General features: G+C 33.2%; 2 protein-coding genes across 2 annotated transcripts; both read left to right on the top strand.

Annotated features, from left to right (window-relative positions):
• Positions 1–443: 443 nt before the first annotated feature.
• LOC147390631 (putative glutathione S-transferase parA) lies at positions 444–6,833 on the top strand. The gene is made up of 2 exons (XM_086458508.1): positions 444–5,421; positions 6,143–6,833. The coding sequence occupies exons 1-2, from the start codon at positions 5,107–5,109 to the stop codon at positions 6,476–6,478; spliced, it is 651 nt and encodes a 216-aa protein (XP_086314634.1). The 5' UTR covers positions 444–5,106; the 3' UTR covers positions 6,479–6,833.
• A 1,013-nt stretch (positions 6,834–7,846) lies between these two features.
• On the top strand, positions 7,847–9,034 carry LOC147390630 (putative glutathione S-transferase). Its single transcript, XM_086458507.1, has 2 exons — positions 7,847–8,340; positions 8,588–9,034. Exons 1-2 carry the CDS (start codon positions 8,026–8,028, stop codon positions 8,930–8,932), a joined length of 660 nt encoding a protein of 219 aa, XP_086314633.1. The 5' UTR covers positions 7,847–8,025; the 3' UTR covers positions 8,933–9,034.
• Positions 9,035–21,652: the final 12,618 nt, after the last annotated feature.

The following is a 21,652-nucleotide window of genomic DNA, read 5'->3' as shown; positions in this document are numbered from 1 at the left end:
CTCTAATAAAGACGAGACATCTCTTTTCTTCTTTTTTTTTTTCTCTCCCTCTCTCTCTCTCTCTGTAAGACGAGACAAGGCAAGATATGCGGTGGATAACCTTTCTTCCCCTCTCCCTCTCCCTCTCTCAACTCAAAACTGCACAAATACTCTGTAAATAATTTCTATGGCGAGCCTGAGCTTCAATCCAACTAGAATTAGAAACCATAAGCCTGAGATTCAAAACCAATGGTAGATATTAGAGGGAAGAAAGTTTGGGAGGGAAGAAAGTTTGGGAGCTCGTCGTCTGTGATGGTATACTTTCACTTCAGTATACCAAGCACTTTCCAAACAATGTCATCAATGGTATAATTTTAAAGGATGCATTGATACGATTAGCGATGAATTGGGTGTTCCTTTGCCAGAAAAAATCTTATTTTTCAGGTAATTTTTACTTTATTTAACTCTTATTTTGCCTGTAGATTGACTGTAAAAAATCAAAATTTTTTTATTATTATTTAAATTAGAATAGAATATTTTCGGATATCCGATAATTCTTTCAGATGCGAATTTGAATAGTGCTTGGTGATATCCGATCGGATTCGAATATTAATATTACTATTTTTTTTCGGATTCGAATTCAGATATAGCACTATCCGATTGGATACCTATCCGTTGACAGCCCTAATTTATTGTGAGTCTCTGTTGAAAGGGCATTTCGGCCATTTTCTGTTACTCTATCTTTTATTAAAATCTGAGGTCTAACTCAAAAATTTTGGTAATTAGAAAGCTTGGATTGAAGATACCTAAGGGTTGTCAATGGAATGGGCCCGTTATGGAACAGATTTAGTTTGTATTTAGGCCCATAAAATTTTGGGCCCGAACCCATCTAAATGTAGTGTTGGTTTGGGTTAAGAGTCAAGGCCTATTGTAGGATTCGGCCCATCCAGCTTATTAATGGTATTAACGAGTCTGGTTCAGTTCAATAACATATGGGCCTTGTAACACTATCCAACATAGGTCCACAACGGCCAGGCCAGTTTTAAAGGGAAGCAATTAATTACTATATTTTAACGTGTGCCCTAGTGACACACGTTAAAGTGCAATAAATACATTTAGAAATTGAAATATGAGGTATTTTGATAAAAAGAAAAAATTTAAGGGCATTTTCCATACAAAATCCAATTTCCAAAGTGTATTTAGTAAAGATAAATGACATGTTTACCATTGACTTTTGTATGAGAGAGAGAGAGTAATTAAGTGGATTTTGTGTTTATTTTTCTTAAAATGAATCACAAGAAAACACATGATCTCGGGCTATACATGTAAATGTAAAATCCAATTATATATATGGAAATGTTCAGCACCCTAAGCTTTACCCTACATTTTAACAAACGTGTTTTGTCTTACATGGGCTAGAAGTTTTGGAATGAGATGATTTTTGGTGAGGATGATCTTTATGATTAGAAGATCATCTTCACCCAAAATCAGCCCATTCTGAAATTTTTAGCCCCATATTTACAAGTTGAAAAATCGTGGACCATCCATTTTTTATAAATCATTTTTGATGGGGTTAGAAGTTTTAGAATGGACTGATTTTTGGTGAGGATGATCTCCTCACCATAGAGATCATCCTCACCAAAAATCAGCCTATTCCAAAACTTCTGACCCATGTAGGACAAAACACGTTTGTTAAAGTGTAGGGTAAAGTTTAAGGTGGGAAATGAGACCATATATATATATAGGTGGGGTTCCGTAGACATATAAAGCTACTCATAAAGCTACAATGTTTTTGTCTTATATGGTTAAAAAAGTTAGGAATGGGTTGATTTTTTGTGAGGATGATCTCTGTGGTGAGGGGATCATCTTTGTAAAAAATCATTCCATTCCAATACTTCTAACCCCATCAAAAGTGATTTACAAAAATTAGACGGTCTAAAATTTTTCAACTTGTAAATATGGGGCTAGAAGTTTCATAATGGGCTGATTTTTGGCAAAGATGATCTCCTCACCATAGAGATCATCCTCACAAAAAATCAGCCCATTCCAAACATTTTTACCCATATAAGACAAAACACGTTGTAGCTTTATGTGTATACGGATCCTAATCCTATATATATATATATATATATATATATAGGGAAATGTTCAGCAACAAACATTTTGGCAAAACATTTTTCAAAACATGGGTTAAAGGTTTTGGAATGGGCTGATTTTTGGTGAGGATGATCTCTATGATGAGGAGATCATCATCACCAAAATCAGCCCATTCCAAAACTTCTAACTCCATCAAAAATGGTTTACAAAAAATGGACAGTCCACGATTTTTCAACTTGTAAACATGGGCTAGAAGTTTTGGAATGGGCTGATTTTTGGTGAGGATGATCTCCTCACCGTAGAAATCATCCTCACCAAAAATCAGCCCATTCCAAAACTTCTAACCCATATTTTGAAAAATGTTTTGTCAAAATGTTTGTTACTGAACGGGACCCATATATATATATATATATATATATAGATATATAATTTTAAAAGATTGGTGGGTTACAAGTAAAAGTCATTGTGCCAATAAAAACTCCCTTTTTAACATAAGTGGCATTCACAATATGAACGGTGCTACACTGACTTCCTACATGAATGCCTTAAAATCTATGTTTATAGAAAATGATCAATTTTCCTCAAGTGTATGATACTCGTATCTCGAGGAAAGTATCTATGGTTCTATGCATTGCACCATGTTAGCTGTGTTGTAAAAAGTCAATCTAACAATTTTCTTACAATATTTATCAACTAGAGTTTATCTGTGAGGCATCCTCTTTAGAGTTAAATGCGTAAAAGGGGAAAAATAGTAAAATTAGAGAGGTATTATTACAAAAGGAGAGAAGAGGAAATATAATAAAATTAAATGATTTTCTAAAATTATTTGGATTTTGTATTATTCATTATTTTAAAATCAAATAAAAATCTTTAATATAAAAATAAATTTAAGTATACTCGGACTTTCTTTGTTTTATTTATTTATTTATTACTAAACAGCTAAATGTTTTAAAAGAGTCCCAATCGTATACCCCCTAGGTGCAGGGTTGAAATCGGAAGCGGATCTTCTGTAACACAAGGTTCCTGTAGCACAGTTTTAATGGATGAGAGAGGTATTTTAGAAAAATATTACATCTTAAAAATGAACGGTTACTAAACTCCCAATATTTTAAGTGCCAGATCTAGTTGTATCACGGATGTGGCGTTCTTTCAACCGTTGAAATTATACTATAGAGTGCTACATAGGATCCGCTTCGGTTGAAATCCTTGTCTCACACCTCAATACATGTCACATAAGTCATAATCCGAGGAAATTAAAAACAAAAAAGGAGATTTCTAGGAATTAATATCTCGGATTGTGGCTTGCGTGGCATAAATTGAGCTGTGGGAGGGTTTCAATCCTCCGTCCTAGGTATATACGACCTGGACTGATCATTTTAAAAATAATTTCGACTTCTCACTTGTCTTGTTTTGTTTGGTAAATCACCACAATTTTAATGTTTAGAAACAATTTTCTTATTATATAAAAATTGAGATAAATTAGTGAGATCCATTGTTGTGTCTTATTATATAGACTTGTAAATGTTTATAATCATAGGCATCATTTTAGAGTTAAAGGGGTAAAAGAAGAAAGATAGTAAAGTTAGAGATATATTATTAAAAAAAATAGGAAGAAAAAATAATAAAGTTGAAAAGTAGGAGAAGAGAAAAGACAATAAAGTAGAATTGTGTAGATCACATTCATTTGTCTAAATTGGGTATGGACCCTTTGTAGTAAGTTTTCCCTACACTTATAATACCATTTGATGGTTGAGAGAGAGCCACATCATAGATCCACCAAAATCTCCTTCATTTCGGAGATCTTTGACCAATCCTTTCCTCTGGATTCATTGTCTGCTTTGGATTTTCTCAATTGCATCGACCTTTCTTTTTCTAGGTGAATCAGATCTCAATCTTTTTTCTTTCATATTAATGGTTCCCAGCGGCTTCTTTGTTAGTAGTGCTATTAAATCTATAGATTGAAGGGCCCCGCCCGTCTGCTTATCCGTTTCTCTGATCCGTCTGTCGTTCCTCTGTAGCATGCGGTCGAACCTACTTTAAAGATCCTGCAGCCCCAAACGCTGCTATGGCCTTCTTGCCGTGAAAGTGAGGAGAGCTTAGAAGCAGCATAGCCTCGAACCAGGATTGAGAGTTTTTCTTCATCATCAGCAGCTTCTATACCCACCTAAGATGGAAAAGACAATTTTATGGCATGTCCTTTTCCAAAGCCTTCATCAAGCTTAAAAATTTGTCTATTTTGTTCCAAAAACAAAATAATAATAATAATCTGACCTACAACATGATCATTACAAGGCTAATGTGTTGGATGTTCCTTTCAAGATGTTAATCTCTACTACTTAGAGATCACCATAGGAAACTACAGGAAAAATTTACTATAGAGGATCCACTCCAGTCTCAATCTTGATAGCCCCACAAAACTCTAGCTCATGTGGGATCCATGGTTCAAATATATAGATCTAACCCTATAGTCTTTTACCCATTTAAAAAAGCAATTTACATTAAATTTTTTTTTTTAAAAGAACCCTTTTATTTTTATTTTTTATGACTTTGTAAATGATTTGGAATGTGTGCTAGCTTTGTAAATAAGATGATTTCATTGCATGATTTGGTTACCTTTTCTAAAACGAAGAGATGATGAATTTTTTAGAGAAAAATCAAGGATCTTGGAATGGGTTGGTTCCCACGAGTTTTGCAGCCGAGCCACCTCAAAATCCAATCGAGTCTAGATCACTTGATGGTTTTAAAACCATGATTGGAACAACTGTTCAGCCGACAGTATCACATCAACTTCCTCATTTATTTGATGGAAACCAAATCTCGAGGAATTTTCAATTATGATGGAAGCAATGACATTGCTTGAGATTGAGAAGGGCCTACAAATATGAATATCTTTGTAGTCAAGAAAGGGCGCCCACCAAGGCCAACATTGATTTGAAACTCCTATAAATTAAGTGATTCACTCTCCAACCTTCAATAATTACTTCTTATTCTCTAAGCTCTTAAACTCTTGGATTTTTAAGATTTCTACCAATGGCTGATGAAGTAGTTCTATTGGGTTTTTGGCCTAACTCTTTCTCTACTAGAGTGAGAATTGCATTAGAAGAAAAGGGGATCAAATATGAATACAAAGATGAAAACCTCCAAGACAAGAGTCCTCTACTTTTGAAGATGAATCCAATTCACAAGAAGATACCTATTTTGATCCACAATGGGAAACCCATTTGTGAATCTCTCATTATTGTTCAATACATCGACGAGGTTTGGAAAGATAAATCTCCTTTGTTGCCCACTGATCCATACCAGAGAGCCGTAGCAAGGTTTTGGGCTGATTATGTCGACAAGAAGGTTGGTTCTATATATAGCTCACCTCTCTCTCTTTCCACTAAGCAAACTTGTTTTTCTTTATTTTCTTTTGTGTGTAAGGTCATCTATATATGTTAGAGAAATGTCATTGTCTTTAAATCAATATTTGCCCCCCTCCCCAATACGAACATTGTGAGCAAAATTGATTTTTGGATACCATGAATCTACTATATATTTTGTGATAGATTTATTTTTTTTAAGAAGTTTGTTTAGAATAAAGAAATTATAGAGTAAGACAAGAATTGCCATTGTGTTTCCAAATAATAGAAAAGAACCTCTTAGATGAAGAAAAAAAATGTGCCTAAGAAATCCATTAAATTAAAAATGAAAAAAGAAAAGCCAATAGTCAATAGTCAATGTTTATCAAAGCAACATTTGATCAAAATTAAATGTCAAAAGTGAAATTTAATTAGTAGAATTTTCCTTTTTAAACAGGGAGTTATCCATGCTGGCAACTTGGCATCCCATCATTTTATTTTTTTCAAAGAAACAATTGGAATGGAAAAAGAAAAAAAAAATTAATTCTAACTGCATTCTTGATTTAAATTACTAAATTCTCTAAGAAATATCCGAACCTGCTTTCCAAAACTAGTTCTTGTTCTTCTTTCAATTCTTTCTCTATTAGTATATAATTATTATTATTGTAAATTGTTTTTTGTTTAACTGAAAGTCTTAATTTTATTCTAATATACGAAAAATACAGATTTACAACTGTGTGAAAAGGGTATGGATGAACAAAGGAGAAGTGCAAGAAAATGCAAAGAAAGAGTTGATAGACTGCTTCAAGATATTAGAAGGAGAATTGGGAGAGAAGCCCTTCTTTCAGGGTGAGACCTTCGGGTTTGTGGATGTCGCTCTCGTCCCCTTCTACTGTTGGTTCCACACGACCGAGACATGTGGGAACTTCAGCATTGAAGCAGAGTGCCCAAAGCTGGTGGCATGGGCCAAGAGGTGCTTGGAGAAGGAGAGTGTTTCCAAGTCACTTCCTGACCCACATAAGATTTATAACTTTGTTTTGCAACTAAAGAAGAGATTTTGAATAGAATGAAGAACATTTCTTTGTCTATAATTGGCCTTCACAAGTTTTTGTGTCCACCAAGTTTTGTTGTAATAAAGAACAGAAGAGTTCCTTAATTTTTGTTCTACATTCTAGTATTTCTATGTTTTTCATTCTCATGGTTGTGTGGTAATGATCAAGATGAAGAGATATGGGACAGAATGAAGCACATCTTTTAGTCTACACTAGGTGTTTCTATGTCTTTGTGCACACTTGATTTTGTTATAATAATAAAAGCATAGTCCCTTAACATACGTTCTATAATGTTATAGAGTGTATGTCTTTCCTTCTCATGATTTTGTAATAATAAAGATGAGCATCTTGAAAGATTTGTTCACACTTAGATGATGAATTGCTTCGCATTTTAATTATTATATTAGATTAATGTGCTACTACATGATTTTTCCCTTTAAGCTAAGTATTGTTTTTAATTCTTATCTAACTAACTCATGGAATATATGACTCTAGATTCAGTGTTATCAGGATTGAGTGGCAAAAAAGTCCACAAGCCTACCCTGACATGACAAGTTCGAAAATCATAGATCTACGCTCCTCGGGATGCATGGCTGTACTTCCCCATAAAAAAAGTGTATCTTGAGGGAACTGTGTATCCCAAGGAGCACAGATCTACGATTCCCAAACTTATCATGTCAGGTAGTCGATTGAGTATGTCACATGGGGTAGTCAGATTATCACGACTCTTGTATTTTTATTGTAAACAAAGTAATGTTTTTAGGTAAAATAACTAAAGACCTTTATTTTTTAGTTGTTAAATTTTCTTAATGGTGTATTTTAGGTCATTAGACCTCAACTGAAGTCAAATTACCCAAAGCCCCACTTTATGACAATTTTATTACGGTTGGAATAGTATTTTAAACTCCAAAGGATTGGCAAGATGGCCAAAACCATGCCTTAGGAAGCAGAGGTCTAGAGTTCGAATCACCCCCAAGGAGACACCCTCAACGATTTAATCCCAAAAATTACTCATTGCGTGTGGGAGGGGACTACACGTGGCAGAGGATTAGTTGAGTGCTCCAAGAGGTCCAAACAAATTGCTTCCTAAATAAAAATTAAGATATTTTTGGTAATTTGAGCTCATTTTGTATAAATACCCCAATTTTCAATTTTTTTTTGCAAAATTCTATAATTAGTATCCCTCTGCTTTTCTATTCTAAACTGCTAAATTTGACCCATTACTAAATTTCAAGAGTGCTCAAACTAAAATACTCTGTTCTACCTAATTTCATTTCTTTCTCACATTTTCTTTTCAGATTACTGCACACAATGGTCAATCAAGAAAAGTTATTTCCTTCAAAGAAGCCAAACCTCAAAGAATATTATAATTCTGACGAAAGCAGTGACATTTATTGTTTGAGAAGAGCCTAGAAATTTGACATCTAAGTCAATTAAGGCGACCCACACTTGGTCTTAAACTCCTATAAATTAAGTGATCCGCACTCTCCATTCTCCAAGCATCACTTAATTCTTGTTCTCCACTCCAAGTTGTTAAAATTTTCAGATTTCTAACAATGACAAATGAATTAGTTTTGTTGGATTTCTGGCCAAGTCCTTTGGGTATGAGAGTGAGATTTGCCTTGGCAGAAAAGGGGATTAAATATGAATACAAGGATGAAAATCTTCAAGACAAGAGTCCTCTACTTTTGAAGATGAACCCAATTCACAAAAAGATACCTGTTTTGATCCACAATGGAAAACCCATTTGTGAATCTTCCATTATAGTTGAATACATAGATGAGGTTTGGAAAGATAAATCTCCTTTATTGCCCAGTGATCCATACAAGAGAGCTGCAGCGAGGTTTTGGGCTGATTACATTGATAAGAAGGTTGGTTTTCGTATCTCTTCTCACTCTATTTTGATTTAGTTACTTCGTTTCTTTCTTCCTTTCTCTTGTTTATTTGTTTATAATTTTCTTTTGGTGGTTCAAGTTTTACTTGAATTGAGTCCTAAAAGTCGATAAATTCTTTTGACAAGAATTGAGCCAATTACCGTTGAATCATATTCAAAACCTGCCTTCACCTACTAGTTACCGTTCGATCTTTATACCTTATTCCAATGTTTATAAAATGCAGATTTTGGATTGTATGAGAAGAATATTGATGAACAAAGGAGAAGAGCCAGAAAAGGCGAAAAAGGAGTTAATAGAGTGCTTCAACATATTAGAAGGAGAGTTGGGAGAGAAACCCTTTTTCGGGGGTGAGACCATGGGGTTTGTTGATGTCTCCCTCGTCCCATTCTATTGTTGGTTTTACGCCACCGAGACACGTGGGAGCTTTAGTATAGAGGCTGAGTGCCCAAAGTTGGTGGCTTGGGCCAAGAAGTGCTCGGAGAAGGAGAGTGTTTCCAAGTCACTTCCTGACCCATATAAGGTCTATGAGTACATTTTGGAACGCATAAAGAATTATGGGGCAGAATGAAGAACATCTCTATTTCTACAATTGGTGTTGTTGCCTGTTTTTGTGTCCAAAGTTTTATGTTATAATAAAGAAGAGCTGATGAGTCCTTCATTGCTTCTTTCATTCTCACGTGGTTTGGTGTTAATTAATTATATATCACACCTTAATTAAAGTTTAAAACACACCATTCCAACGTTACAAAAGTTTGGTTAAAGTTATTATGTCAACATTACAAAGTCTTATAATACATTCAAACAACTTCACCAGTTGTTTACTATTAGGATTAGGATCATATAAAATCCTAAATCTAGCAAATAAAAATCTGAACAAAGAAAAGATAGAGAGTTTCTATTGGGACCCCAACTTTTACTTATTCTCAAACCATAGATTAATTTTTGGGATTTCTCCCCAAACATGTGCAACTTTTGTCCAAATTTCATTTTCGGTATATTGTTCATTTTAATTCCCAAAACATGCCTTTCAATTGAATCCGTCACTTTTATAATCAATGAATTTGTTGGTATATTTATGAATAAGTAAATATTAAAAGTGACGAACTCACGAGTTTGTTGGTTAAAAATTTGATGAATGCATGCTTTGGGAATAAAAATGAATAGTGTACCGAACTCAGAATTTTGTCATATTCAACACAAGAAATGGAGATTCACCCTTAAATTTTTTTTTTTTTTAAATCTAAATTGGGGTGTAACAAATAAAAGCTGGGGTGCCAATAGCAGCTCTGAGATGCTTTTACATAGTTAGGCCTAATTGTCTACTGGCCCAAAAAGGCCCACTTTTCTCAAGCTTGACTTGTTTTCTCTTTTATTTCACAATGCATCTTGGCCCAAAAGTCAGATTACTTAATGTCCAAGCCCATTAGTCCCAATTTATCTTCCCAAGTGAAAAAAATAAAACAACAAATCAAATAATTCGGGTTTCCAACCTATAAACAATAAATCAATTCATACCAAAGCAACTATCTTAGCAACGCCACAACGTTTTGATTGGTATGGTTATTGATTACACCAATGGATGTGGAGATTAATGACAGGAAAGAGTATAAAAGATAATAAAAAAATAGAAACAAATATAGGCAGGAGCATCTCAAATATTCATCGAATCATAAAATAATGAGTGTCTTAAATCAATCAAAAATTGTGGACGAGGAGCAAAAAATTTGAAGGGGGTGGGGAGCAACACGATCAACGGAGGCATGTCATCGTCTTGAAAACATATCTAAATCATACAAAATTGGGTGGTGAAGGGTGCAACTCCCCTCTAGCCTCTTCTCAGCTTTGCCTTGGGCATGTTCAAGCGCACATGTATTTAAAAAAAATTAGGATTTATGCATGATTACAATTTTTATGATAACTTCAAAATTTTATATGTAAAGGTCTTGTTATGATTTAAAATACTAATCAAGAGGATTTTCTAGATAACATAGTAAAAGGATATTTCTTTAATATTAGAAAACTTAAAACTAACTAACTTGATTATAGGTGATGGGGGATCGTAATTTTATATATATATATAACAAAAATGACTTTGATAATAGTAAGGTTAAATATAAATATGGAATCGTTCTGGTGTTTGTGCATATTGGATCGGACCAAACCAAAAAACAAGGCTTTTAACATTGGTTTGGCTTAGACTTTTAGATTTCTGATTCGATTCTGATTTACAATTTTGAAAAATCAATTGATTCGGTTCAGTTCTCGGTTCAAAGAATCCTAGAATTGAACCAAATTTATTAAGGGAGTAAAAGCGGTCAAAAAAAAAAGTAAGAGTAGGTGGTGACAATTTTAACACGACATAAAATTAGTGAGTTTGGATGAGGCCTAATTAGGTTTAGGATATTATTGAAAAAATTTAAGATTAAAGGGGTAGAAGATGAAAAATAATAAAATAAGTTAAAACGGTTTAAGAGGGTAAATGAGAAAATATATTTAAATTGGAATAAAGATAAAGTTGAGTAGGTAAAAAGAAAAAATAATAAAGTGATTAAAATGGGTCTTACACAAAAGTTTGTGTCTCACAACTATACCAACAATTGTGTTTTATTATATAGATATTAGAGTTCACCTATGCATACGACACAAGTTCTCTCGAGTTAAGGGGTAAAAGTAAAAAATAAATAAAGTTGGAGATGTATTATTATAAATATAAAAAAAATTGAGACTAAAAGGGTAAAGGAGAAAATATAGTAAAGTTAGAAAAGATGAAGAATATAAAGAAATAAAATTTATACTTTTTCCTAAAATTAGTAATGATATCATAATTTTAATATAGAGAAAATCAGATTTTGCTTAACTTCTACATGAAGTTAAATTTTACTTGACTTCTACATCAAACTTTGTTTTTTGAGATGAGGCAAATCCATTCAAAACAAAACAAAAATTACCGATAGCCACACTTCATAAATCTTTGTAGATGCTAATTTGCTCACAAAATATTCTCTGCATGAACCCTTACAATTCACTTAGAAAGATTATAATATTTTACAATTTTCAACAAAATTTAATTTGTACATTTGTATCAGTAAGGATTTTTTTTTTTTTTTAAAAATAAAAAAATAGGTTTAGGTGTAAAGGTGGGATTTTTCATCCACATAATGTGGTATCACCTCACAAACTTTAAGAAACTCATCGAATGGAATCCCCGTTGACCTAACAATATTAGAAGAAATAAATCAGTCTCTTTGATTCGTCTGGGTAGTACACATAATCGAGTCAACTTGGATAAGTTTCATTTATTACATTTTAAAATATATTATTCCCTTTGATTCAAAAATACATTATTTTATATTTTTTAATAAAGAAATTATACTGAGTTTTGCATCCAATTTCATTACAATTTTGAGTAGTCTTTGCAAAGTTTTTGAGTCAATTAGGTGATCGGTTCAAATGAATTTTAGTTTCGAACTCAACTGGAATTTAATCATCGAATCTACTAATTAAACAAGCAACCTAATGAGTTCTAACCGACCATGCTAAATTTCTATTGATGTTGTTGGTTGAAACATTGAATCAATCTACTATTAATACAATAGACTAGGCCCAACTTGAGCCATCAAACTAGTCCACTTGATTAGTAGATCATGCCTACGTGGTATCTATCATTTACTTACGAAATGGATGGGACGATTTTCCCTTTTTTTTTCAATAGGACAAGAATGAAGGAAAGGTCGGCCTGACTTGTGATCGTAAGTCCTAACTCATGTCCATTTTCTAGCCATGTGAATATTTCTCTTGAAAATTCGGTTTCCACCATGATTCACTTAGATATTATCACTTGTCTTGTCTTTATTTGGCCAATGAGTATTAAATTATTATTTCATATTTCTTACGTTACTCAATTCATATTCATGGTCATATGTAAAAACAATGATTTTTCAAAATATGGGTTAGAGATTTTGGATTGAGCTGATTTTTTGCGAGGATAGTCACTATGATGAGAAGATCATCCTCACAAAAAATCAGTTCAATCTGAAACTTCTAAATCCATCAAAAGTGACTTACAAATTATTGATAAAAATTAACAAAAAATCGACGATCCACATTTTAAATCACTTTTAATGGGGTTAGAAGTTTTAGATTGGACTGATTTTTTTTTTCAGATGATCTTCCCATCATAAAGATCATCCTCACAAAAAATCAGCTCATTCCCAGACTTCTAACTCATATTTTGAAAATTTATTAATATTACATTGTTTTTACATATGTTTTTTCATATGTCCCTTCATCTGTTCCCTCTCTCTCTCTCTCTCTCTCTCTCTCTCTCTCTATATATATATATATATATATATATATATAGGATCCGTTCACCACCCTAAGCTTTACCCTACACTTTAACAAATGTGTTTTGTCCTACATGAGTTAGAAGTTTATATATAGGATCCGTTCACCACCCTAAGCTTTACCCTACACTTTAACAAATGTGTTTTGTCCTACATGAGTTACAAGTTTTGGAATAGGTTGATTTTTGGTGAGGATGATCTCTATAGTGAGGAGATCATCCTCACCAAAAATCAGCTCATTCCAAAACTTCTAGTCCCATAAAAAATAATTTACAAAAAATGGACGGTCCACGATTTTTCAACTTGTAAACATGGCGCTAAAAATTTCAGAATGGGCTGATTTTTGGTGAGGATGATCTCTATGATTAGAAGATCATCCTCACCAAAAATCAGCCCATTCCAAAACTTCTAACCCATGTAGGACAAAACACGTTTGTTAAAGTTTAGGGTAAAGCTTAGGGTGTTGAACATTTCCTCTCTCTCTCTCTCTCTCTATATATATATATAGGGAAATGTTCAGCACCCTAAGTTTTACCACACACTTTAACAAACGTTTTTTGTCCTACATGGGTTAGAAGTTTTGGAATGGGCTGATTTTTGGTGAGGATGATCTCTATGATTAGAAGATCATCCTCCCCAAAAATCAGCCCATTCCAAAATGTTTAGCCCCATGTTTACACGTTGAAAAATTGTGGACCGTCCATTTTTTGTAAATTATTTTTGATGGGGTTAGAAGTTTTGGAATGAGCTGATTTTTGGTGAGGATGATCTCCTCACCATAGAGATCATCCTCACCAAAAATCAGCCCATTCCGAAACTTCTAACCCATGTAGGACAAAACGCGTTTGTTAAAGTGTGTGGTAAAACTTAGGGTGCCGAACGGGACCCATATATATATATATATGGGTCCCGTTCAGCAACAAACATTTTGGCAAACATTTTAGCAAAACATTTTTCAAAACATGGGTTAGATGTTTTAGAATGGGCTGATTTTTGGTAAGGATGATCTCTACGGTGAGAAGATCATCCTCACCAAAAATCAGCCCATTCCAAAACTTCTAACCCCAGTTTACAAGTTGAAAAATCGTGGACCGTGTATTTTTTGTAAATCATTTTTTATGGGGTTAGAAGTTTCGGAATGGGCTGATTTTTGTTGATGATGATCTCCTCACCGTAGAGATCATCCTCACCAAAAATCAGTCCATTCCAAAACCTCTAACCCATGTTTTGAAAAATGTTTTGCCAAAATGTTTGTTGCTAAACATTTCCATATATATATGGGGACGGTTCAGCAGCCCTAAAGTTTGCCAAGTTTGGTGCCAAACATTTTTCAAAATATAGGTTAGAAGCTTTGGAATGAGCTGATTTTTTGTGAGGATGATCTCTATGATGAGGAGATCATCCTCACCAAAAAATCAACATATTCCAAAACTTCTAACCCCATCAAAAGTGATTTACAAAAATTGGACGGTCCATGATTCTTCAACTTGTAAACTAGGGTTAAAAGTTTCAAAATGAGCTGATTGTTTGTGAGGATGATCTCTTCACTGTAGAGATCATCCTCACAAAAAATCAACCTAATCCAAAACTTCTAACCGTAAAGATCATCCTCACAAAAAATCAGCTTCTAAAACTTCTAACCCCATCAAAAGTGATTTACAAAAAATGTTTGGCACAAAACTTGGCAAACTTTAGGGCTGCTGAACCGCTCCCTATATATATATATATATATATATGTGGTTCCGTTCAACACCCTACGCTTTACCCTACACTTTACCCTACGTGTTTTGTCCTACATGGGTTAGAAGTTTTGGAATAAGCTGATTTTTGGTGATGATGATCTCTATGGTGAGGAAATCATCCTCACCAAAAATCAGCCCATTCCAAAATTTCTAATCCCATAAAAAATGGTTTACAAAAAATGGACGGTCTACGATTTTTCAACTTGTAAACATAGGGCTAGAAATTTTGGAATTGGCTGATTTTTGGTGAGAATGATCTTTTAACTGTAGAGATCATCCTCACCAAAAATCAGCTCATTCCAAAACTTCTAACCCATGTAGGACAAAACACGTTTGGTAAAGCGTAGGGTAAAGTGTAGGGTGTTGAACATTTCCATATATATATTAAATTGGGGTGTTTGGACTTGCATCCAAATTAGAGGGACTGGATGAGCCAGAGCTGGAACCAAGGCATATGGGACCCTTCCTTAGGAGCATGCAACGCTCACACATCGCACGCATTAGGTAAGTGAGCAAATAATCTCACGGGCTGCCCCGAGGAAATATTACTCATAGTGGGTATCGAACACATAACCTACAAACTCTCATTGCTTATTAAATTCGAAGTGGCCTAATAGCCACCCTTCGAGATTCATTTGCTACCTTATGAACATAAGTGTGATAATCTAATAAAAAATAAAAATAAAAGAAAGAGAGAGAGAGAGAGGTTAATTTAGACATGCCCCTCCATACTTTGGTGCATATTTGATATGCACCCCCATTTTTCAAATGATGTTCTTTTTGATATCCATCGGCACTAGAAGACTACTGAAAAATGATGAAAATGCCCTCACTTTCAACCTCTTGGCAAAACCCTTTTGATTTTTATCGCTGTAACCCATCACCTTCAATCTCTTTAACTTTTAGGGAAAGACATTTTTAACCTAGTCAACCTCTTCGTCAATTCAAAATTCGTAATTTTTCTATCCAAATCCCATTTCTTCTACTTTCCAATGGAATCTTATTTTTAAAGCTTGAAGTTTGGAAGAGAGAATCTTAAGGTTGAAGATCAGGGTTAACAAGTTTTGCCTTGGGACATCAGTTAAAGATGAGTGCATCTAGATTATTTTCACTAATCTCTTAGTTGACCAAGATCAATGCATTTGTCATTAGTTTAAAATCACGGGGTTATTTCACCTATTTACTGTCTAGAACACACAAAAAAAAAAAAACCATTTCTACAGAGAGCTTGGGTGACCGGCCTAGTACCAATGAAGATCTTCGACAATAACTTTGCTCTACGTGATTGGCAATCAACATCAAGCGTGATGCATCAAATCCATTGATATCGTGGATTGATCACATAAAACACATTTGATGTCTCAATTGTTAATAATAATAAAAAATGTTGATGTTACACTAAGGGATGTAGATCTCAAATTTTAATGTGATTACTTAAAAGAAATCCTTGAGATACGAACATTGTGATAATTGATTGATTGAGGGATGTTACACCAACAAAAAACAATTGCAGAGCTGGGGACATCCATGCAAGCGTTGCTTTCAAATTATTGTTTCATCATAATTTACTACCAAACAAAGTAGCCAGGGTCTATAATATAAGTATACAATTTGATTCAATAATAAAAAATTAAATTAAAAAAAAAAAAATCTCCATTTTAACTTCAAAAGCAAAACTTCAAAAGGAATTTTTACAACCACCTTATTTGGTCTACTGCCTAATTGAGAGCAAATGGAAATATGATTACTTCTTTGTGAAGATTAGACTGAGCATAATCCACATTATGAAAGTATTGAATATTATAAAGAAACTCATTTCATATAACTCATTTACAATTTAGTCCCTCCACCATATAATGTTCCTTAGAAATACTTAGGAAGAAATTGTTTTATTGTCTAACTCATTCTGTCTTCTAAAAAATATCTTTTTTAAAAAATTCAGTTAATTTGATTAGACAACAAAAATATTTTTGATTAAATTTTATTGAAAATATATTAATATAATAATATTTAAAATAAAAATAAAAAAATTGGTGAAACTATTTTATAAAATACCATTGGCCAAGTTTAATTGTCCAATAAATTCAAATAAGAAAACAACCATCTATCCATTTTGTTTTTGTTCTTCATGTCTCTTATTCTTTGCTTCTTGCGTGAATGACTCTCTTGTAATATGTCGAGATGGTCCTGTTTTTGATCTACATATGTTTTAAGATTCCATAAAAAACTATTGTATAATTTGGATTATTTTGAGGTACCATTTAGATTTTGGTGAAAATTAGAGATACCCCCTTTGTGTTGTAAATTTTATGGCATTCCCCTCGGCTTCAAAATTCAATTTTGGTGGAATATTAAGATAGTTTTAAAAAGAATAATGATAAACTGATAAATAAATAAAAAATAAAAAATATACTCAATTGACATGAATTGTGCACCAAATCATAGATATTTTTTACTTGTGTATCTCAGGGAAAAAATATATGATTCTATGCAGATGCCACGTCAGTTGAGTTTTTTTTTTTTAAAGTCAGTTTATCAAGATTCTATTGCAAAATAACTCAAATAACCTCACATTCAAGTTTGATGTTGCATAAAAACATCTATATCTTGAATTTCTAAAGGCTGTTTGTAATATAAATTCTGAATTTTCGATTTTGTGGCTAGAAAGCATTCACCATATGACTCTCTATTTTTAAAGAGTTAATATTATTTCTAATTTAGTCTTGAAACCTTAAGAACTAGCATGGATTTTTGCAGAAGAAATTTTAAAAAGAAAAATCAGGAATTTTATATTAGGGTTAAGGTGGGTGATTAAATCTAAGTTACCTTGATTATAGTTTTCACTCAACTCAAAGGGAATTCATTTCATGGTTTGTCACTCTAGCATGCATGTCATAAATTTATATGATAAAATACAATGGTGGGTCTTATTCTATTTATAATTTTATGAGAGTATAAAAGTTTTACTCTAGTGGAGTAGGGTCCACACTACCCCCAATTTATTACATTTCCTCTTTACCTCTTTAACTTCATCATCTTTTCTCTTCATTCGATGAGTCTCTCGAGTTAAGGGGTAAAAGTAAAAAATAAATAAAGTTGGAGATGTATTATTATAAATATAAAAAAAATTGAGACTAAAAGGGTAAAGGAGAAAATATAGTAAAGTTAGAAAAGATGAAGAATATAAAGAAATAAAATTTATACTTTTTCCTAAAATTAGTAATGATATCATAATTTTAATATAGAGAAAATCAGATTTTGCTTAACTTCTACATGAAGTTAAATTTTACTTGACTTCTACATCAAACTTTGTTTTTTGAGATGAGGCAAATCCATTCAAAACAAAACAAAAATTACCGATAGCCACACTTCATAAATCTTTGTAGATGCTAATTTGCTCACAAAATATTCTCTGCATGAACCCTTACAATTCACTTAGAAAGATTATAATATTTTACAATTTTCAACAAAATTTAATTTGTACATTTGTATCAGTAAGGATTTTTTTTTTTTTTTTTTTAAATAAAAAAATAGGTTTAGGTGTAAAGGTGGGATTTTTCATCCACATAATGTGGTATCACCTCACAAACTTTAAGAAACTCATCGAATGGAATCCCCGTTGACCTAACAATATTAGAAGAAATAAATCAGTCTCTTTGATTCGTCTGGGTAGTACACATAATCGAGTCAACTTGGATAAGTTTCATTTATTACATTTTAAAATATATTATTCCCTTTGATTCAAAATACATTATTTTATATTTTTTAATAAAGAAAATTATACTGAGTTTTGCATCCAATTTCATTACAATTTGAGTAGTCTTTGCAAAGTTTTTGAGTCAATTAGGTGATCGGTTCAAATGAATTTTAGTTTCGAACTCAACTGGAATTTAATCATCGAATCTACTAATTAAACAAGCAACCTAATGAGTTCTAACCGACCATGATAAATTTCTATTGATGTTGTTGGTTGAAACATTGAATCAATCTACTATTAATACAATAGACTAGGCCCAACTTGAGCCATCAAACTAGTCCACTTGATTAGTAGATCATGCCTACGTGGTATCTATCATTTACTTACGAAATGGATGGGACGATTTTCCCTTTTTTTTTCAATAGGACAAGAATGAAGGAAAGGTCGGCCTGACTTGTGATCGTAAGTCCTAACTCATGTCCATTTTCTAGCCATGTGAATATTTCTCTTGAAAATTCGGTTTCCACCATGATTCACTTAGATATTATCACTTGTCTTGTCGTTATTTGGCCAATGAGTATTAAATTATTATTTCATATTTCTTACGTTACTCAATTCATATTCATGGTCATATGTAAAAACAATGATTTTTCAAAATATGGGTTAGAGATTTTGGATTGAGCTGATTTTTTGCGAGGATAGTCACTATGATGAGAAGATCATCCTCACAAAAAATCAGTTCAATCTGAAACTTCTAAATCCATCAAAAGTGACTTACAAATTATTGATAAAAATTAACAAAAAATCGACGATCCACATTTTAAATCACTTTTAATGGGGTTAGAAGTTTCAGATTGGACTGATTTTTTTTTTCAGATGATCTTCCCATCATAAAGATCATCCTCACAAAAAATCAGCTCATTCCTAGACTTCTAACTCATATTTTGAAAATTTATTAATATTACATTGTTTTTACATATGTTTTTTCATATGTCCCTTCATCCGTTCACCACCCTAAACTTTACCCTACACTTTAACAAATGTGTTTTGTCCTACATGAGTTAGAAGTTTTGGAATAGGTTGATTTTTGGTGAGGATGATCTCTATAGTGAGGAGATCATCCTCACCAAAAATCAGCTCATTCCAAAACTTCTAATCCCATAAAAAATGATTTACAAAAAATGGACGGTCCACGATTTTTCAACTTGTAAACATGGCGCTAAAAATTTCGGAATGGGCTGATTTTTGGTGAGGATGATCTTCTAATCATAGAGATCATCCTCACCAAAAATCAGCCCATTCCAAAACTTCTAACCCATGTAGGACAAAACACGTTTGTTAAAGTGTAGAGTAAAGCTTAGGGTGTTGAACATTTCCTCTCTCTCTCTCTCTCTCTCTCTCTCTCTATATATATATATATATATATATATGGGTCCCGTTCAGCAACAAACATTTTGGCAAACATTTTAGCAAAACATTTTTCAAAACATGGGTTAGATGTTTTAGAATGGGCTGATTTTTGGCAAGGATGATCTCTACGGTGAGAAGATCATCCTCACCAAAAATCAGCCCATTCCAAAACTTCTAACCCCAGTTTACAAGTTGAAAAATCGTGGACCATGTATTTTTTGTAAATAATTTTTTATGGGGTTAGAAGTTTTGGAATGGGCTGATTTTTGTTGATGATGATCTCCTCACCGTAGAGATCATCCTCACCAAAAATCAGTCCATTCCAAAACCTCTAACCCATGTTTTGAAAAATGTTTTGCCAAAATGTTTGTTGCTAAACATTTCCATATATATATATATATATATATATATGGGTCAGGTTCAAAGGACAACCATTTCTACACACATATAGACAACGTGTTTTGTCTTATATGGGCAAAAATGTTTGGAATGGACTGATTTTTTGTGAGGATGATCTCTGTGATGAGGAGATCATCCTTGCCAAAAATCAGCTCATTATGAAACTTCTAGACCGTCCAATTTTTGTTGAAAAATTATAGACCGTCCAATTTTTGTAAATCAATTTTGATGGGGTTACAAGTTTTGGAATGGGATGATTTTTTGTCAGGATGATCCCCTCATCACAGAGATCATCCTCACAAAAAATCAGTCCATTCCAAACATTTTTGCCCATATAAGACAAAACACGTTATCTATATGTGTGTAGAAATGGTTGTCCTTTGAACCTATATATATATATATAGGGTCGCGTTATTACGACCCCCTTTGCGACACACCTTTTTGTCTTATATGGGCAAAAATGTTTGGAATGGGCTGATTTTTTGTGAGGATGATCTCTATGGTGAGGGGATCATCCTGGCAAAAAATCATCCCATTCCAAAACTTCTAACCCCATCAAAATTGATTTACAAAAATTGGACGGTCTATAATTTTTCAACAAAAATCGGACGGTCTAGAAGTTTTGGAATGGGATGATTTTTTGCCAGGATGATCCCCTCACCATAGAGATCATCCTCACCAAAAATCAGCCCATTCCAAACATTTTTGCCCATATAAGACAAAAAGGTGTGTCGCAAAGGGGGTCCAAAAGGGGGTCGTAATAACGTGACCCATATATATATATATATATATATATGGGACGGTTCAGCAGCCCTAAAGTTTGCCAAGTTTGGTGCTAAACATTTTTCAAAATATGGGTTAGAAGCTTTGGAATGAGCTGATTTTTTGTGAGGATGATCTCTATGATGAGGAGATCATCCTCACCAAAAATCAGCCTATTCCAAAACTTCTAACCCCATCAAAAGTGATTTACAAAAATTGGACGGTCCATGATTCTTCAACTTGTAAACTAGGGTTAAAAGTTTCAAAATGAGCTGATTTTTTGTGAGGATGATCTCTTCATTGTAGAGATCATCCTCACAAAAAATCAGCCTATTCCAAAACTTCTAACCGTAGAGATCATCCTCACAAAAAATCAGCCTATTCTAAAACTTCTAACCCCATCAAAAGTGATTTACAAAAAATGTTTGGCACAAAACTTGGCAAACTTTAGGGCTGCTGAACCGCTCCCTATATATATATATATATATATATATATATATATATATATATGTGGGTCCCGTTCAACACCCTACGTTTTACCCTACACTTTACCCTACGTGTTTTGTCCTACATGGGTTAGAAGTTTTGGAATAAGCTGATTTTTGGTGAGGATGATCTCTATGGTGAGGAAATCATCCTCACCAAAAATCAGCCCATTCCAAAATTTCTAATCCCATAAAAAATGGTTTACAAAAAATGGACGGTCTACGATTTTTCAACTTGTAAACATAGGGCTAGAAATTTTGGAATTGGCTGATTTTTGGTGAGAATGATCTTTTAACTGTAGAGATCATCCTCACCAAAAATCAGCTCATTCCAAAACTTCTAACCCATGTAGGACAAAACACGTTTGGTAAAGCGTAGGGTAAAGTGTAGGGTGTTGAACATTTCCATATATATATTAAATTGGGGTGTTTGGACTTGCATCCAAATTA

This window comes from Akebia trifoliata, chromosome 11, assembly GCF_017979445.1.
Source record: "Akebia trifoliata isolate Shusen 1 chromosome 11, ASM1797944v1, whole genome shotgun sequence".
NCBI lineage: Eukaryota > Viridiplantae > Streptophyta > Magnoliopsida > Ranunculales > Lardizabalaceae > Akebia > Akebia trifoliata.
The sequence above is the reverse complement of the archived record's forward strand: the minus strand, read 5'-3'. Positions and strand labels throughout refer to the sequence as shown.

Bases quoted from the DNA above. Each gene is read 5' to 3' on its own strand.
- LOC147390630 (XM_086458507.1), top strand. From the start codon at position 8,026: ATGACAAATGAATTAGTTTTGTTGGATTTCTGGCCAAGTCCTTTGGGT. The intron at 8,341-8,587 runs GTTGGTTTTCGT...TATAAAATGCAG, and splicing joins CTGATTACATTGATAAGAAG to ATTTTGGATTGTATGAGAAG.
- LOC147390631 (XM_086458508.1), top strand. From the start codon at position 5,107: ATGGCTGATGAAGTAGTTCTATTGGGTTTTTGGCCTAACTCTTTCTCT. The intron at 5,422-6,142 runs GTTGGTTCTATA...CGAAAAATACAG, and splicing joins CTGATTATGTCGACAAGAAG to ATTTACAACTGTGTGAAAAG.